Source organism: Pongo pygmaeus, chromosome 20 (assembly GCF_028885625.2).
Source record: "Pongo pygmaeus isolate AG05252 chromosome 20, NHGRI_mPonPyg2-v2.0_pri, whole genome shotgun sequence".
NCBI classification, from domain to species: Eukaryota; Metazoa; Chordata; class Mammalia; order Primates; family Hominidae; genus Pongo; species Pongo pygmaeus.
Window position 1 is genome coordinate 55,239,017 of NC_072393.2, and position 17,627 is coordinate 55,256,643.

The 17,627-nt window shown below is 57.1% G+C and overlaps 3 protein-coding genes across 5 annotated transcripts in view; 2 read left to right on the forward strand and 1 right to left on the reverse strand.

The window, feature by feature from the left end:
- The first annotated feature begins 488 nt into the window (after positions 1–488).
- On the forward strand, positions 489–4,656 carry LIN7B (lin-7 homolog B, crumbs cell polarity complex component). Of its 2 annotated transcripts, XM_054464351.2 has the most exons (6): positions 489–615; positions 1,019–1,137; positions 1,430–1,501; positions 2,454–2,663; positions 4,051–4,214; positions 4,548–4,656. In XM_054464351.2, the coding sequence occupies exons 1-6, from the start codon at positions 579–581 to the stop codon at positions 4,567–4,569; spliced, it is 624 nt and encodes a 207-aa protein (XP_054320326.1). In that variant the 5' UTR covers positions 489–578; the 3' UTR covers positions 4,570–4,656. The 2 variants fall into 2 exon arrangements, with proteins under 2 accessions (XP_054320326.1, XP_054320327.1); XM_054464352.2 differs by lacking the exon at positions 1,430–1,501 and having other exon boundaries at positions 513–615.
- Positions 4,657–4,732: 76 nt separating this feature from the next.
- On the reverse strand, positions 4,733–5,339 carry C20H19orf73 (chromosome 20 C19orf73 homolog). The gene has a single exon (XM_054464353.2). The coding sequence runs from the start codon at positions 5,216–5,218 to the stop codon at positions 4,829–4,831; it is 390 nt and encodes a 129-aa protein (XP_054320328.1). The 5' UTR covers positions 5,219–5,339; the 3' UTR covers positions 4,733–4,828.
- Positions 5,340–5,629: 290 nt separating this feature from the next.
- PPFIA3 (PTPRF interacting protein alpha 3) overlaps positions 5,630–17,627 on the forward strand; it is a 31,104-nt gene continuing 19,106 nt past the window's right edge. For both annotated transcript variants that reach the window (XM_054464355.2, XM_054464356.2), the window contains exons 1-7: positions 5,630–5,910; positions 14,331–14,585; positions 14,837–14,938; positions 15,318–15,482; positions 15,849–15,923; positions 16,460–16,534; positions 16,845–17,066. In XM_054464355.2, coding sequence (XP_054320330.1) covers positions 14,346–14,585; positions 14,837–14,938; positions 15,318–15,482; positions 15,849–15,923; positions 16,460–16,534; positions 16,845–17,066 — 879 coding nt within the window. In that variant the 5' untranslated portion in view covers positions 5,630–5,910; positions 14,331–14,345. The remainder of the gene's footprint in view (positions 5,911–14,330; positions 14,586–14,836; positions 14,939–15,317; positions 15,483–15,848; positions 15,924–16,459; positions 16,535–16,844; positions 17,067–17,627) is intronic.

Sequence of the window (17,627 nt, forward strand, 5' to 3'; positions counted from 1 at the left end):
AGCGACGTGGGCTCTTTCTGCGTGGTGGGGGTGACCCAAGCTCCACCTCTTGTTCATCTTACCTCCCAGGACTGTATGTCAATGTCTCTCCTCTAGGATTTCCTTCGTCTTCTAGATCATCACCTCCCCACTCTCAGCTCTCATCACAGCCGTGGTTGGTCGTCTACCTCCCCTATAGACTGGAAGCTTCTTTCGGGCCGTGGGCTTGGCTGCCCTGCTCACCACGGTGTCCATGCCTTGGGCTCAGATGTTTCACAAGAGTTTGTTGAATGAATGTGGGAAAAGGATGGACAGGGTATAGACAGATGTGGAGGGCAGGCAGACACGGATCCTGAAGGGGACACACAGACCGAACCTGCAGTGGGAGGGGTCGCCAACAGGACCGACTGGCCGGGGCGGAGGGCAGGGCCGCGGCTGGCGCGCGGCAGGTGGTCAGAGCAGTCCCGCGCGGGAGAGCTGGGCGCTCTCCAGGCTGCGCCTCCGCAGGGGGCGCCCGTGGCCCGGGGCGTGGCCTCGCGCAGACCCGCCCTCCTCGCCGGCGCCAGGGCAGGCGGGCGGCTGGCAGCTGTGGCGCCGACATGGCTGCGCTGGTGGAGCCGCTGGGGCTGGAGCGGGGTAAGCGCGCGCCAGGGGGCCCTGCCCACCCGGGCCGCCGCCTGCATACCCAGCCCCCGGTCCCCGCCCTTCCCGGGTCAGGCCGGTGCGGGTGGGCCAGCGGACCGCGGGTGGGCGGGGCGGGCGCCGGGGCCGGGCGGTCGCTAGGTGTGGGAGGCTCCCTGGGCGCGGGCCGGGGCGCGGGGCGCCCGCCTTACACCCCGGCCTGTGGAGGGGTCCCGGGGCCGCAGGGCCGCTGGTGGCGATCTCTTCTGCGCCACCCCGGACTCCGCGGGGTGTCCGACTAGGCTTCGGCCGTCCTCCCCGGACTGTGCGCTCGGCCTCACTCCGCCGCTCTCCTTGCTTCTCTGCGTCTCGGGGTCTCTGACACTCGGGGTTTCTGCGCCCCGCCCCCGCCCCGCAGACGTGTCCCGGGCGGTTGAGCTCCTCGAGCGGCTCCAGCGCAGCGGGGAGCTGCCGCCGCAGAAGCTGCAGGCCCTCCAGCGAGTTCTGCAGAGCCGCTTCTGCTCCGCTATCCGAGAGGTGAGGGGCGCGCGGCGCAGGGGCGCGAGCTGGTGGCCGTCGTCCTCCTCCTCCTCCTTCTGCTTGTCCCGAGCCCGGAGACTACGCCTCCCGGCAGCTCCCGAGGCGGCTCGCCTTGGGGTTCCAACGCTTCAGTTCAGGGGTTCTTCGGGAGTTGTAGTTTCCTCGGGCTTCTGTTGCGGGGGCGGGGCGGATCCTTGCGTGGTAGCGGGAGAGGGTCTAGAGGCCTGAACTCCTGCGTATAGGGCTGGAGGAGCTGGCGGCTCCCTGATGCCGCTGCCTCCTCACCCAGGTGTATGAACAGCTTTATGACACGCTGGACATCACCGGCAGCGCCGAGATCCGAGCCCATGCCACAGCCAAGGTGGGCCCCGCACCCCATTGCTCCTGGTGTCTATTTAACTGCCTAGTCGAACTCAATATCTCCTTCATGCCAGTCATTTCTGTTTCCTCCCTCATGATTTTTGCTAAATCTATGTGCCACCCTTACTATTATTAAATAATCGCACATTTTTAACTTAAATGCCATACTAAGGCGTCTTTAGCAACTGCAAATGGAAACAATATGGCATGGCTGGCTAGAAGATAACCTTCAACATCTGTACAGTGCAAACCAGGAAAGTCATGGCGCTCTGACTTCTCACTGCACAATAGTTAGATGCTGCTACCTCTTGCTGCTGTCCGGAGGCTCAGATCTCCCTCCAGGCCTGGCTTTCCTCTGTTTAAAAGTAAGATTGAGGCCAGGCACGGTGGCTCACGCCTGTAATCCCAACACTTTGGGAGGCTGAGGCAGGTGGATCAGTTGAGGTCAGGAGTTCGAGACCAGCCTGGACAACATGGTGAAACCCCGTCTCTAGAGAAATACAAAAACAAACAAACAAACAAAAAAACAAACAAAAAATTAGCCGAGCATGGTGGTGGGTGCCTGTAATCCCAGCTGGATTACAAATGAGACTGAGACAGGAGAATCGCTTGAACCCGGGAGGCCAAGGTTGCAGTGAGCCGAGATCGTGCCATTGCACTCCAGCCTGGGCGACAGAGTGAGACTTCATCTCAAAAAAAAAAAAAAAAAAAAAAAGTAAGATTGGCAAGTATGGGGTATTCAAGACACACACCAAATGGACACTTTCTCTTGCAAATGAACAGAAAGAGACGCACAGTCATTACAGGGGGATCGTGCATTGTGCCATGGCAAGTGTCCCGTGCTTGGGGATAGCAACCCAGGCTAAATCGCTGTCCTCGGTCCACATCCCCCACCCCAGCCTTCATGCCCACCTGGAAGGGGCCCTCATCTTCAGTCACTTTCTCTCTCCCAGGCCACAGTGGCTGCCTTCACAGCCAGCGAGGGCCACGCACATCCCAGGGTAGTGGAGCTACCCAAGACGGATGAGGGCCTAGGCTTCAACATCATGGGTGGCAAAGAGCAAAACTCGCCCATCTACATCTCCCGGGTCATCCCAGGGGGTGTGGCTGACCGCCACGGAGGCCTCAAGCGTGGGGATCAACTGTTGTCGGTGAACGGTGTGGTGAGTGGAGGGCTGAGGCAGGACTGGGGGACACAGTCTGTCTAAGGTAGCATAGCCCCTGCTTTTGACATTCACTCAACACACACTGAGTGCTGTGTCTATGGCTAGCCCTGTGCCGGGCAATGTTACAGACCCTGAGAGATGTTGGCCTCAGCTCCCTACACTCAACCTTCCCTCTCTGGGGAGGGCAGTAGGCCCCGGCCGAAATAGTCCTAATCCAGAGACATAATAATGAGGAAGTGCAAAGTACTGTGACAGCCCAGATGTGGCACCAGGCCAGTGTAGATACAGGAAAGTTTTGCAGAGTAAGGAACATTTGGGTTGGGTGTTAAAGGATGAGTAGGAGTTCTCCAGGCAAACAAGGTACAGGGTGTTCCTGCTGAGGGTACTGTGGATAAGGATACTGACTTGGCATACCTCTGAGCTGAAAAGAAAGGGCTTAGTTCTGATGGAGGTCTGGGACATGCAGGTAATTAAAATCACTGTGGTTGGGCTGGGTGTGGTGGCTCACGCCTGTAATCCCAGCACTTTGGGAGGCTGAGGCACGTGGATCACTTGAGGTCAGGAGTTCAAGACCAGCCTGGCCAACATGGTGAAACTCCGTCTCTACTAAAAATACAAAAATTAGCCAGGTGTGGTGGCAGGCACCCGTAATCCCAGCTACTTGGGAGGCTGAGGCAGGAGAATCGCTTGAACCTGGGAGGCAGAGGTTGCAGTGAGCTGAGATAGCACCACTGCACTCCAGCGTGGGTGACAGAGTGAGACTCCCTCTCAAAAAAAAAAAAAAAAAAAAAAAAAAATCACTGTGGTTAGAGTTGAGGGAAGCATAACTGGAGAGATGGCTGGGGTCAGCCATACAGGACCTGAGTGCCAGCCTGAGAAGCTGGGACTTTGTCCCATGGGTGCTGGGGAGCTATGGGAGGGGTGAGCCAGGGATAAGCTCAGCTTGCAGGTGCAGAAGGACCCCTCTGGGACTCTATGGGAGATGAACTGAGGGGAGAGACTAGAAGCCAGGCCAGGGAAGAGGCTGGGGTAAGAGTCCAGAGAAAGGAGGACAAGGCCTGAGCTGGCCCAGGGCTGTGGGGACAAAGAAGAGGGAGTCAAGGCAGGCGGGCATTAGTGGGCTGTGGGCAGGGAGGCCACAAAGATGGATCTGGACGTTTGGCCAGGGACTGAGGGAACACGGGGCTGTCCCTGACATGGGAATCCTGGGAGGTTTTGGAGGAGGACACTGAACCAGGAGTTAATGACTCTCCCACGAGGAGGACATGAGGCATTGGCATCTCAGGGCTGGCACCAGGCTCACTAGCAGTGGGTCCCATCTCCCAGTGGGGGCTGGACGAGGGCAGCGGGCCCCAGGCTCAGCTGTCTGTGTTGGGCCCTGCAGAGCGTTGAGGGTGAGCAGCATGAGAAAGCGGTGGAGCTGCTGAAGGCGGCCCAGGGCTCGGTGAAGCTGGTTGTCCGTTACACGCCGCGAGTGCTGGAGGAGATGGAGGCCCGGTTCGAGAAGATGCGCTCTGCCCGCCGGCGCCAACAGCATCAGAGCTACTCGTGAGCCCCTGGGTCACCACACCCCTGGGGCCTCCACTGGCTCCCTTTAACCCCAGGCTCCCAAACCAGGCCAATGCCTCCTGGATCTTCCAGCCCCGGCCCCTCCTCTGGGATCCTGACCCTTGACCCTTGGCCCAGGCTCTCACCCCAGGCTAGTCTGGCCAAACCCCCTGGGGAGCCCTTAGCTTCCTTCCATCCCAAGATATGGAACGTACTGTGGCTGGGATCCCTCAGCCCACTTCCGTGGGCCCTTGCCCCTGCAACCCCAGTCCTGCCTCTCTCATCTACCCGGAGCCTCCCTGATCCCGGGTCCCTTCTCCACCCCACTTGCAGGTCCTTGGAGTCTCGAGGTTGAAACCACAGATCTGGACGTTCACGTGCACTCTCTTCCTGTACAGTATTTATTGTTCCTGGCACTTTATTTAAAGATATTTGACCCTCACTGAGTGTCTGTGTGTCTGTCCTGCATCCCTGGGTTGGTGTCTGGAGATGTGGAGGGAATGCGAGGAGCTGAGGTCAGGCCAAGCCCTTGAGAAGCCTTTTCCAGAATCTGAGAACAGAGGTTAAGACCTCTCCCTAGGTCTGAAGGCGGAGACAGGCCGGCTTCCAAGAGACTAGTCCGAGGGCGGAGGGCGGAGGCCGGGACGCAGTCTGGGTCTGAGTGCTGAGGCAGAACTGAGGACAACGCCGCCTACCCTTAAGAGCGTCTGAGGGCGAAGGCCAAGTGCCTTCCTCCAGAGTCCTGAAACGCAGCTGGAGCCAGTGGGCGGCCTCTGTGTGGGCGGGGCGGAGCGAACCATTAGCCTCGTCCGCCGGGGGAACCCTGCAGGCCGCACTACTGTCTGCGTGGGAGTCGCGGGTGGGGGTGCCGCGTGCAGTTCCCGAGGCGGGCGCAGGGGTGCAGAATGAGGTGCCCTCGCCCACCGGGCGCTCACTCCACCTTCCAACCACAGCGCGTCTTTCCGGAAGCTGCCCCCGCGTTGAAATCCAACCTTTAGCCCCATCCCGCTGCCCGCCCAGCCCTCGTGTCCAGTGCGGCGCGAGGGCTAGTGCGCGCCACTGCCGGGAGCCGGGGTCGCGACTCGCGTTCCACGCCGCGCGCTACTCGCTCCAGGTGACATCATCCCCCTGCCGGGCTCCGCCTGCCGCCCCAGCCGCCTCACGCCGCGCGCCTATTGGTCGACGCGCCTTATGCCCCGCCTCTCGCTCTCCGCCCGCGCGACCCCTCCCGGCCGGTGTGGAGGCGGGGTCTAGTCGCCGGCCGGCGCCGACGCTGTTTCCCATTGGCCGCTCATCGCCGTCTGTCAGTCTCCTGTTAAAGGGGCCACGACCGCCCGGGAGCCGTGGGGGGGGAGGGGGAGGGAGGAGGAATTTTTTTGGGGGGAAGGTGGGATTTGGGGGGCGCTGGTGGGCACCCCTGGATCTGGCGGCTGCGGCCTCGCGGGGGGAGGCTGATCGGTGACAGGGGCAGGGGGCTATTTTGGGGGTAGAAGGCAGTGAGAGCGTGAGGGGGAGGGGGGTCCCCAGCGCCCAAGCCGGAGCCAGAGACGCGGAGCCCGCGCGAGCGTCGGAGACAGGGCTCCGAAGCGACAGAGCCGGGCCCCGGCCGCAGCCAGGGGCCCCGCCCGGCCCCCCCACTCCACCCCACGTCCCTCCTGCAGCCCAGCTCCGCCCGCAGCCGCCGCGGACCAGGCAGGTAAGAGCCCGGCCCGGCCCTCCTGGCAGCGCCCACCCCGGGGACCCCTTGGCGAGCCTCCCCCGCCTCCCCGAGATCCCGGATTCCCTTCCTCATCCCAGGGGACCCCCGAGCCCAGATTTCACAGCCCAACCCCGGGGACTCAGGCGTGCCCCTCCCGGCGCCCAGAGTCCCCGACCGAACCCTAGAATCCCGGGCGCACAGCCGCCTCGCGCCTTCTCCAGGGCCCAGGAGCTTGGATTTCCCGGTCCGGCCCCGGGACCCCTCTAGAGCCTAGATCCCCCTTCCTGACCCTGTTCTGGGAGCTCCAGACACCCGCCGCGGCGGTGCCAGACTCCCCAGGCGCGTCCGCATCGTCCCCGCTTCGCGCACTCCGTCTCCCGTCGCCAGCCTCGGGCTTGCACAGCCGGCCGCGTCCCACGGTCCAGGCAGGCTCGGCGGCCGCCCTGGACACAGGCCCGCTCTGGAGCTGTCCATGGTCAGCGCGCTCGTCAGCCTCGCCTCCCCCCACCTCCCGCCGCCGCCACCAGGGAGGGGGCGCAGGCGGCGCGGGGATCCCCCCCGCCGCGCCTTTGACCCGGGAATACCCGGGCCCTCCCCGACCCGGGCGCCCCAGCCTCTGGGTTCTGCCGGCCGGGCTCGTGGCCCCGTCCTCGGCACCCCAGGTTCCTGGGACTCCAGCTGCTCCCTGAGGATCCAGGGCTTCTGAATTTTCCTGTTCTGGTCGCCGTGGGGACCATGGCACCCGGGCATGCAGCTCCCACCCCGTTCGGGAAGCCTGTCCGTGTCTACACCTCTGCTGGCCGCAGGTGGTAGCCCTCACCCCGTCAGCACCTAGGGATCCTGTTCCCCAGCGTTTGCTCTGCTTAGAACCCCGTTCAACAGCCGCTGTGCCCTGCAGACACACAGACTTAGCCTCCTGGCACCCAGCATCTGCTCCCTGAGGGACTCAGGCGCCATGACTCCCTTCCTTTGGGGGACCCAGAATGTGATTCTCAATGCAGTTCTCTGACTTCTGTTCACACTCCCACTTGGGGACCTAAATGTCTTGGTCCCAGTCTTGTATCCCCTCAGGGACCCAGGAGTTCAGACCCCAGCTTCTGTACTGCCCACCAGCTTTTACCGAGGCTGTCTGCCTCAACCCTCTCTCCAAACAAGACCTCAGGCTCTCACCTTCCAATCCCCCATCATTTACCTCCACAAGGATTCAGGAGTCCAGGCTCCCAGCTCTGTCCACTGCCCTCCCCAGCAGGTATCTAGTTTCTCAGGTCTCATTTTAGGAACCAGGTCTTCACAGCCTCATCACTCTGCCCCATCAACTTCACATCTCCTGTGGCCTTAACAAACCCTTATCTCATCCTCATGTCACCCCAGGTAGTGGGTTTCAGGACTCTCTACTCTTTCCCCTAAGACGCAGCTTGTTGAGATGTTTCTAGCACTCCATTGCCCCCTGAGGCTCAGATGAGTTCCCACTCTTCAAGTACACTCTCCCAGGCCAATGAGCCGAACACAAATCACCTCCTCCAGACGTATTCTGTGGCCTGCTGCCATACAAATTTCTTTTTCTTTTTATTTATTTTTTTTGAGACAAGGTCTCTGTTGCCCAGGCTGGAGTGCAGTGGCACAATCACAGCTCACTGCAGCCTCCACCTCCTGGGCTCAGGTGAGCTTCCCACCTTAGCCTCCTGAGTAGCTGGGACCACAGGCACTCACCACCAGGCCTGGCTAATTAAAAAAAATTTTTTTTGGCCAGGCGCGGTGGTTCATGCCGGTAATCCCAGCACTTCAGGAGGCTGAAGCAGGCGGATCACCTGAGGTCAGGATTTTTAGACCAGCCTGGCCAACATGGAGAAACCCTGTCTCTACTAAAAATACAAAATTAGCCAGGCATGGTGGCACATGCCTGTAATCCCAGCTACTCAGGAGGCTGAGGCAGGAGAGTCGCTTGAACCCTGGATGTGCAGAGGTTGCATTGAGCTGAGATCATGCCACTGCACTCCAGCCTGAACAACAAGAGCGAAACTCCGTCTCAAAAAAAAAAATTATTGTATTTATTTATTTATTTTTTTAGAGATGGGGGTTTCGCCATGTTGCTCAGACTGGTCTGAAACTCCTAGGCTCAAGCGATCCTTCTCCGTTGGCTCCCAAAAGTGCTGGGATTACAGGCATGGCCATCTTGCCTGGCCCGGCCACATTTCTTGTCGCACATGTGCTCTTGCATTGCTCCATGTTCTAGATTCCTTCTAAACACAAGAACACTCCCAGTTGATGTCTGTTCTGTGTTCCATTTTCATTCCAGGCATGGTCTGAGTTCTAGGCCAGATGCCAATTTTTTTTTTTTTTTGAGACGGAGTTTCACTCTTGTTGCCCAGGCTGGAGTGCAATGGTGCGGCCTTGGCTCACCACAACCTCTGCTTCCCGCGTTCAAGCGATTCTCCTGCCTCAGCCTCCTGAGTAGCTGGGATTACAGGCGCCTACCACCATGTCCGGCTAATTTTTTGTATTTTTAGTAGAGATGGGGGTTTCTCCATGTTGGTCAGACTAGTCTCGAGTTCCCGACCTCAGGTGATCACCCGCCTCGGCCTCCCAAAGTGCTGGGATTATAGGTGTGAGCCACTGTGCCCAGCCTTTGTTTTTTTCATATATTTAGATAAGACCCCTGAGCCAGATTCTGATCCCACCGTATCCTCAGACATGTTCCAAAGTTCTAACAACCAGTCCTTCCTTCTTTGCTAAATGTTTATTTCAAGTGTGTTCCAGGTTTCAGCCACATTGTTCTAGATTCCATTCTCTTCCCAGGAGCAATCTAACTTCTAAGATGTGTGTGTTCCAGTATGTGCTCTAGGCTTCCTAATTCGTGCCATTGATTCTAGAATGCCCTTCCCTGTTTCCCTGTTTTAGGGTCTAAGGAAGCTCTATCTAATTGCACATTCTTTTTTGTTGTTGTTGTTTAGTTGTTTTTTTGGGGGGTGGGGGAGACGGAGTCTCGCTCTGTCTCCCAGGCTGGAGTGCAGTGGCGCGATCTCGGCTCACTGCAAGCTCTACCTTCCAGGTTCACACCATTCTCCTGCCTCAGCCTCCCAAGTAGCTGGGACAACAGGCGCCCACCACCACGCCCAGCTAATTTTTTGTATTTTTAGTAGAGACAGGGTATCACCGTGTTAGCCAGGATGGTCTCTATCTGTTAACCTCGTGATCCGCCTGCCTTGGCCTCCCAAAATGTTGGGATTACAGGCAGGAGCCACCACGCCCGGCCTGTTGCTTAGTTTTTATTTTATTTTTGAGATGGAGTCTCGCTCTGTCATCCAGGCTGGAGTGCAGTGGTACGATCTCAGCTCACTGCAACCTCTGCCTCCTGGGTTCAAGCAATTCTCCTGCCTCAGCCTCCCAAATAGCTGGGACTACAGGCACATACCACCACGCCTGGCTAATTTTTTTTGTATTTTTAGTAGAGACAGGGTTTTGCCATGTTGGCCAGGCTGGTCTTGAACTCCTGACCTCAAGTAATCCCCATCCTGCCTCCTAAAGTGCTGGGATTACAGGTGTGAGCCACCGCGCCCGGCCTGTTATTGTTGTTTAGACATTGGATCTCATTATGTTACTGAGGCGATCCTCCAAAGTGCTGGAATTACAACAAGCAGGAGCCACTGTGCCTGGCCCTAATTTCACATTCTTTTTTTTTTTTTTTTTGAGACCGAGTCTCACTCTGTCGCCCAGGCCAGAGTGCAGTGACGCAGTCCCGGCTCACTGCAACCTCTGCCTCCCGTGTTCAAGCAAATTCTCCTGCCTCAGCCCCTCGAGGAGCTGGGATTACAGGTGTGTACCACCATGCCTGGCTAATTTTTGTGTTTTTAGTAGAGACACGGTTTCACCATGTTGGCTAGGCTGGTCTCAAAATCCTGACCTCAAATGATCCACCCGGCTCAGCCTCCCAAAATGCCGGGATTACAGGCGTGAACCACCGCACCCGGCCTCATATTCTTAAATGTAAAAGATTCCCAGTGAAGTGTTCTACATAATGTTTTCCTTCCCCCGGTTCTAGGTTCTAGGCCCATTCATTTTCTGTCATTTTTTCCCCAGTGCAGCCTTAGTTTAGAACTTGTCCCCTGGTGGATCGTGGGTTTTCTCCTCCATCTGCCACTTTGGCATTGTAAGCTTGTTCTAGGCTCTCTCTTCTTCTGGAGCCTTCAGCCTAGAAATGTCCTTATTTCCAGAACAGCCCCCCTCCTTTGCCAGCTCAGTCTTTATTCCAGGAAATGCTCAATTCTCAAAATGCATCCTTTTGATCCCTCCCCCTCCCCGCCCTATAGACACTTCTAAGTTCCAAGCAAACTCTTAGACACAGGATAAAACCAAGGATGTGACTCCTGCTATATTCTTTTTTAAAAATGTAATTAAATTAAAAAGAAGTCTATTTATTCATTTATTTTGAGACCAGGTTATGAGACTGGTTAATTTTTGTATTTTTTTGTGGAGACAGGGTTTCACCGTGTTTCCCAGGCTGGTCTCAAACCCCTGGGCTCGAGTGATCCTCCCACCTTGGCCTCCCATAGTGCTGGGATTACAGGCATGAGCCACCGCGCCCGGCCCCCTGCTATATTCTGTTATACCTTCATCCCTAGCAGGTTCTGAGTTCTAGATTTTTTTTTTTTTTTTTTTTTTTTTTGAGATGGAATCTCGCTCTGCTGCCCAGGCTGGAGTGCAGTGGCGTGATCTCAGCTTACTGCAAGCTCTGCCTCCTGGGTTCAGGCCATTCTCCTGCCTCAGCCTCCCCAGTAGCTGGGACTACAGGTGCCCGCCCCCGCACCCAGGTAATTTTTTGTATTTTTAGTAGAGACGGGGTTTCACCGTGACCTCGATCTCCTGACCTCGTGATCCACCCGCCTCAGCCTCCTGAAGTGCTGGGATTACAGGCATGAGCCACCGCGCCTGGCCCCCTGCTATATTCTGTGTTATACCTTCATCCCTAGCAGGCTCTGAGTTCTAGATTTTATATGCTGACTATGTTTGTTATGTGTTGCATTAGGTATATTAATGGGTGTCACTATGTATGTGGGGTTCTGGGGTGACCTGGACACTAAGTTATTGGGTTGCTCTTGGCTGGTTCTAGATTATAGGCTTCAGAACTTAGTTCTAGATTACTCTTAGTCCTATGAGCGGTTCTTACCCCAAGCCATTGAAAGCGTGGAACCATATGTCTATCCCCCACCCTGTACTGTGTGTAGTAACCTTCTAGGTTCTATGTCCAGCCTTGCTGTGTTTTTTATTTCCTTCTCGGTGAATTTAAGGCTCTGGAACAGCCTCCCCAAAACATCTGTGTTGCATCGTCAGAGTGGGTTGCTGGTTTTAGATATCATGTTGGGGCTGGGCGCGGTGGCTCATGCCTATAATCTCAGCACTTTGGGAGGCCGAGGCGGGTGGATCACGAGGTCAGGAGATTGAGCTCATCCTGGCTAACATGGTGAAACCCGTCTCTACTAAACATACAAAAAATAATTAGCCGGGCGTGGCGGCACGAGCCTGTAGTCGCAGTTACTTGGGAAGCTGAGGCAGGAGAATCGCTTGAACCCTGGAGGCAGAGGTTGCAGTGAGCCGAGATCGCGCCAGTGCACTCCAGCCTGGGCGATAGAGTGAGATTCCGTCTCAAAAAAAAAAAAAAAAAAGATATCATGTTGGTTTTTTGCCTATGGCTGGCTTGCCCTCTTAGAATTGTTTTCCTGAATCTTTCCTCTGAGTGCTGGGATTCGCCTGCCTAGATTCTCAGATGCACCACTTCAAACACCCAAGGGGACAGGAACCCAGCTGCCTCCTCTCCCAGGGCCCACGGCCCTCAGGCCCTCCTCTCCTCACAGAAGTCCAAGGCCCCAGTCCCAGGCTTTGGACACAGTCCGCATATTGGGCGGGGCTGGGAATTATCCACGCTCAGAACCTGTTATGCGTTGCCCGCAGGGAGAGAAGGAAAAGAAGGAATTGAGTGAAAGTCCCTCCTGCTTTCGGCCGGGCCAGCTGGACCCGTCGGACCTGATGTGTGTGGAGGGAGCGGTTCAGGGGGCCTGGCTTCATCTCCGCCCTGCCCCTGGCTCCAGGGATCCAAGTCCAGCCTTCCCGCCCCAGAAACCCCGCCCCTTCCTTGTCCCCCGCCCTTGGGTACAGCCTCAAGAGGGCTGGGGCTGGGGTTGGTGGGAGCGTCCCAGAACTCCTGGGTCCTGGAGGAGGAGCCGTGCACCCAGGGACCTGGGGGAGGAGGAGCCTGAAGCCTGGGACTTCTGGGTCTAAGCGAGAAAGCTGAGAGCCCAGACTGTTGTCTCTTAGGGGAGGAGAGGGGTGCGGTCTCCGACTCCTGGGAATGGGGAGGTGGGGGCTGGAGGCGCAGGCTCCTGGGGTCTGAGGAACGAAAGGGACTGGGTCTTAGACTCTTGTGACCTGAGGGAGGCGGGAGCTAGTTCTTGGACTTCTGGGTCGTTAAGACGGTGAAGAAGTGATGAGCATGGTCCTGGCCATACTGGGTTTTGTTTTTTTTTGGGGGGGGGGTGTTGAGACGGAGTCTCTCTATATCGCCAGGCTGGAGTGCAGTGGCACGATCTCGGCTCACTGCCACCTCTGCCTCCCGGGTTCAAGCGATTCTCCTGCCTCAGCCTCCCGACTAGCTGGGACTACAGGTGCGTGCCACCACGCCAAGCTAATTTTCGTATTTTTAGTAGAGATGGGGTTTCGCCATGTTGGCCAGGCTGGTCTCGATCTCTTGACCTCGTGATCCGCCGCCCTCAGCCTCCCAAAGTGCTGGGATTACAGGCGTGAGCCACCGTGCCCGGCCGTTATTGTTTTTTTTTGAAATGGAGTCTCACTCTGTTGCCCAGGCTGGAGTTCAGTGGTGCTATCTCGGCTCACTCTAACCTCCACCTCCCGGGTTCAAGCGATTCTCGTGCCTCAGCCTCCCCAGTGGCTGGGACTACAGGCGCATGACACCATGCCCGGCTAATTTTTTTTGTATTTTTAGTAGAGACGGGGGTCACCATGTTGGCCAGCCTGGTCTTGAACTCCTGACCTCAAGTGATCTGCCCATCTCGGCCTCCCAAAGTGCTGGGATTACAGGCATGAGCCACTGCGCCCAGTCCTGGCCTTGCTTTTTTTTTTTCTTTTCCCAAATGAAGTGGGTCTTTAGATTCTTAGGGAGCTGGGGTCCAGATTTCTGGGAAATTGAAGGAGGGCAGGAGTTGGGCTGGCTAGTAGGTGAGACCAACCCTGTGACATTATACAGGTAACCACATCCTAGTGACCTAATCCTGGGTCCCTGGCCCTGTGGCCTTCTTAAGGCATGGTTCTGGTCTGGGCCTCAGTTTTCCTACCCATGCAATGGGTTGAGGGGGATTCTCAGTAGAGCCAGAATAGGTAGAGACTGATTTTCTCCACATTCACTCGTACAATGCCAGGGTCACCCAGCTTTGGTTCCTTTGAGTGGGCTAGGCTTAGGTTTGCTGCCAGTGTCTGTTGGAGTCTGACCTCAGTTTTCCCAAATCCTCTCACCCAGGTAGCCAGGACTGTTTTCCTAAGAGCAATGGCTCAGGAACAGTGGCATACTTTGGGATGCTGAGGCAGGAGGATCCCTTGAGCCCAGGAGTGAGACCTCGTCTCTACAAAAAAAAAAAAAAAAAAAAAAGGTCAGGCGCGGTGGCTCATGCCTGTAATCCCAGCACTCTGGGAGGCCAAGGTGGGCAGATCACGAGGTCAGGAATTCAAGACCAGCCTAGCCAACATGGTGAAACCCTGTCTCTACTAAAAATACAAAAATTAGCTGGGCGTGGTGGCGGGTTCCTGTAATCCCAGCTACTCGGGAGGCTGAGGGAGGAGAATTGCTTGAACCGGGACCCGGGAGGTGGAGGCTGCAGTGAGCCGAGATCGCATCACTGCACTCCAGCCTGGGTGACAGATCACTCCAGCTAAAAAAAAAAAAAAAAAAAAAAAAAAAAAAGATAAAAAGAAAGAAAGTAGGGAAAGGAAAAGAAAAGAAAAAAATTAGCCAGGTATGGTGGTGGCGTGTGCCTGTAGTCGCAGCTACTCAGGAGGCTGAGTTGGGAGGACTGCTCGAGTCTGGGTTGTTCAGGCTGCAGTGGGCCGTGATCGCGCCACTGAACTCCAGCCTGGGCGACAGAGTGAGACCCTGTTAAAAAAAAAAAAAGAATAGGCCTCAGTTTCCCCTGGCAGCACCTGGTGGCCAATCTTTGGTTTCCCTGGTGGAGTGACAGGGTGGTGGCGCCTGTTTCCCTGTGTCATGATCACAGTGACTGGGCCTCAGTTTCTTCTGTGCAGTGTTTGGTTTGCCCCCAACTATTTCCCCTACGTGGTATCCGAGTGGCCGTGCCTCAGCTTCTCTGTTGTGCCTTGACAAGGCCGGTCTGTTCCTTGCCCTCCCCGCCCCGCAGGCCCGCACCGCCGCCATGATGTGCGAGGTGATGCCCACCATCAGCGAGGATGGCCGGCGGGGCTCGGCGCTGGGCCCGGACGAGGCGGGCGGGGAGCTGGAGCGCCTCATGGTCACGATGCTCACGGAGCGCGAGCGCCTGCTGGAGACGCTGCGCGAGGCACAGGACGGGTTGGCTACAGCGCAGCTGCGGCTGCGCGAGCTCGGCCACGAGAAGGACTCGCTGCAGCGCCAGCTCAGCATCGCGCTGCCCCAGGTCTGGGCGGGACAGGGGCGGGGCCTGAGGGGGCGGGGCCTCGGCTGAGAAGGCGGTCCGGAAGGGGCCGGGCTTGGCGCCTGGAAGGGAGGAGTCTGGGCGAGGCTTGCCGTTAATGGGCGGGGCCTGAGTGGCGAGGGACAGCGGGACTTAGCAGGGAGGGCGGGACCTTCAAACTTCCAGTCCCAGTGAATGAAGGAGACAGGGAAAGGATTGAGCTGAATGTCCCGATCCTGCCAATGTCTGGACAGGAGTTTGCAGCTCTGACGAAGGAGCTGAACTTATGTCGGGAGCAGCTGCTGGAGAGGGAGGAAGAGATTGCAGAGCTGAAGGCGGAACGGAACAACACGCGGGTGAGGGGCGTTGAGGGCGGGGCCTAAGTGGGGGCGGGGCCTCGTGGTGTTGAAGTGGGGGGCGGGGCCTCGCAGTGTTGCAGCGTGACCTATTTTTTTTCCCCATCTCGCCTTTCTGTCTTCTCCTCTTCCCTGCTCCCACTTCCTGGCTGGTCTCCCACTCTGGTCCCACTCCTTCCTCCCTGTCTCCATAACTTTTCTCTCTTCTGTACCACCGCTTCCTTGACCCCGACCTCCTCTCTTTTCCTGACCTGTCCCGGTGCTCCTTTATATGGCTCCATCTTTTCCTCCATGTGTCCGCCCTACCTGTCACCCTTTTTCTCAACTCTGCCCCTTTTCCCTTGCCTCTTTTCCTTGACCCCATGCCGTGTGCCTGTAGCTGCTCCTGGAACACCTGGAGTGCCTGGTGTCCAGGCACGAGAGGTCACTGCGCATGACCGTGGTGAAGCGCCAGGCCCAGTCCCCGGGTGGGGTCTCCTCAGAGGTAGAAGTGCTCAAGGCTCTAAAGTCTCTCTTCGAGCACCACAAGGCCCTGGATGAGAAGGTATGAGAATTAGAAGAGCACGGGTGGAGAATGGAAACCCATAGTTGACTGGGGCTGTTCTGAGTGGGAGAGAATCTGGCCGTGATTGGTTGGGGATGTTCTGAGTTGGAAGAATGTTGACTGTGATTGATTGGGACAGGATACATAGACTGGGACCTGACTGGTTGATAGCAGAAAAATAAACCAGGTGGGGGCTACCAGTGGATGGGGCAGACTGGATAGCTGGTTGTGGCTGCATACCCGTTATGGAGACAGGAGCCCCAACGCTGCCCTATCGGATCCGTCCCAGGGGTGTTCTGGACCAGGGACAACTGTCCTAAATTGGGTCTGGTCTCCAGCTGACTGTTGCCCTGCCCGGATCCCCAGGTCCGGGAGCGGCTGCGGATGGCGCTGGAGCGCGTGGCAGTGCTCGAGGAGGAGCTGGAACTGAGCAATCAGGAGGTGCGGGTGTGGCCAAGACAGGGAATTTGAATCCAAGGGGAGGGGCTAAGGGGCTGCCCATGGGGCGGAGCCGGTTGGGTGGGTTCCAGAGAGAATCTATCGGGGCAAGACTAGGGCAGACAAGCTATGGGGTTGGACTATGGAGAGAAACCAGTGGGGTTCCTAAGTGGGCACGCATTGCGCAGGGCTAAGGGGAGAATCTCCCAGTGAGAGTGAGATTAAGGGTAGAACCAGGTGCTGGGGCTCAGGCTGGGACTAAGGAGGAAGTGATTGAATGGGGAAAAGCGGGGCTAAAGCGAAATCTTTGTCCAGGAGGCTAAGGGGAAGAGTAAGGGTAGACGCCCTCCGTGGTGGCGGCTAAGGAGGGATGTAAGGAGGGAGGGGGCCTAAGGGTAAACCGTGGGGTAGGCATGGCCCCAGCACGACTGGAGGCATCTCAGATGGGGCCGCCTATCCCCTTAGAGGGCCAATGCCAGTGAGAACTAGAGCTGGGGGTTCAGGGAGCCCCTGTGCTGATTCCCCTTTCACACTTCCAGACTCTGAACCTTCGAGAACAGCTGTCTAGGCGGCGGTCAGGGCTGGAAGAGCCGGGCAAGGATGGGGATGGGCAGGTGAGACATGGAAGTCCCCTCTCCGTGAGCTCCATTCAACTCCCTGACTTTGTGATGGTGTTTGTAATGTTTGGTATAATCCTCATTGGCCCTAAGACGGCTGCACCTCTAAGACTGTCACAGAGCTTGGACCTCTGATTCAGGTCACCTAGCTAACTTCTGTGACCTCCTTCACTGACCCCCGTGGACTCTGACCAGCATGATCCTTATTGATCTTTGATCTACTTTCAGCTGATTGACTTTCTCCTTGGATTTCCTCTGTGTCTCCGGAGACACTCTGGGATCTTGTCCCTTTCTTCCCTCACTCCAGACTCTTGCCAATGGCCTGGGTCCTGGCGGGGATTCCAACCGGCGCACAGCAGAGCTGGAGGAGGCCCTGGAGCGGCAGCGCGCTGAGGTGTGCCAGCTGCGGGAGCGCCTGGCAGTGCTGTGCCGTCAGATGAGCCAGCTGGAGGAGGAGTTGGGCACCGCGCACCGTGAGCTGGGCAAGGCAGAGGAAGCCAACTCCAAGCTGCAGCGCGACCTCAAGGAGGTGAGGCCCCCAGGGAGGCGGGCTGCCCTCGGTCCCTCGCCTTTCCGTAGAGCTCTCCGTCGCGCATTGCTCATGAATGGCGGAACCTCGATTCAGTCCACAGGCTGGGTGACTTCTCCTCTTTGAGATTCAGTTTCCCCACGTGTGAAAGGAAATATATGATTCTCATCAGAGGGTGAGCCTGTGGCGCAGAGTAGGCGCTCCATAACTGCTCGTAATTACTTTGTTACCTAACTTTGGGTCCTTCTCTGGTGCCTCTAAATGGATTTTTTTTCTTTTGTGAGACAGAGTCTGGCTGTGTCGCCCAGGCTGGAGTGCAGTGGCGTGATCTTGGCTTACTGCCACCTCTGCCTCCCGGGTTCAAGCGATTCTCCTGCCTCAACCTCCCAAGTAGCTAGAACTACAGGCACCTGCCACCATGCCCAGCTAATTTTTTTTTTTTTTTTTTTTTTTGTATTTTTAGTAGAGATGGGGTTTCACTATGTTGGCCAGGCTGGTCTTGAACTCTTGATCCGCCCACCTCGGCCTCCCAAAGTATTGGGATTACAGCAGTGAGCCACC

Bases quoted from the DNA above. Each gene is read 5' to 3' on its own strand.
- C20H19orf73 (XM_054464353.2), bottom strand. From the start codon at position 5,218: ATGGGGCTAAAGGTTGGATTTCAACGCGGGGGCAGCTTCCGGAAAGAC.
- LIN7B (XM_054464351.2), top strand. From the start codon at position 579: ATGGCTGCGCTGGTGGAGCCGCTGGGGCTGGAGCGGG. The intron at 616-1,018 runs GTAAGCGCGCGC...CCCGCCCCGCAG, and splicing joins GCCGCTGGGGCTGGAGCGGG to ACGTGTCCCGGGCGGTTGAG. The intron at 1,138-1,429 runs GTGAGGGGCGCG...CTCCTCACCCAG, and splicing joins TCTGCTCCGCTATCCGAGAG to GTGTATGAACAGCTTTATGA.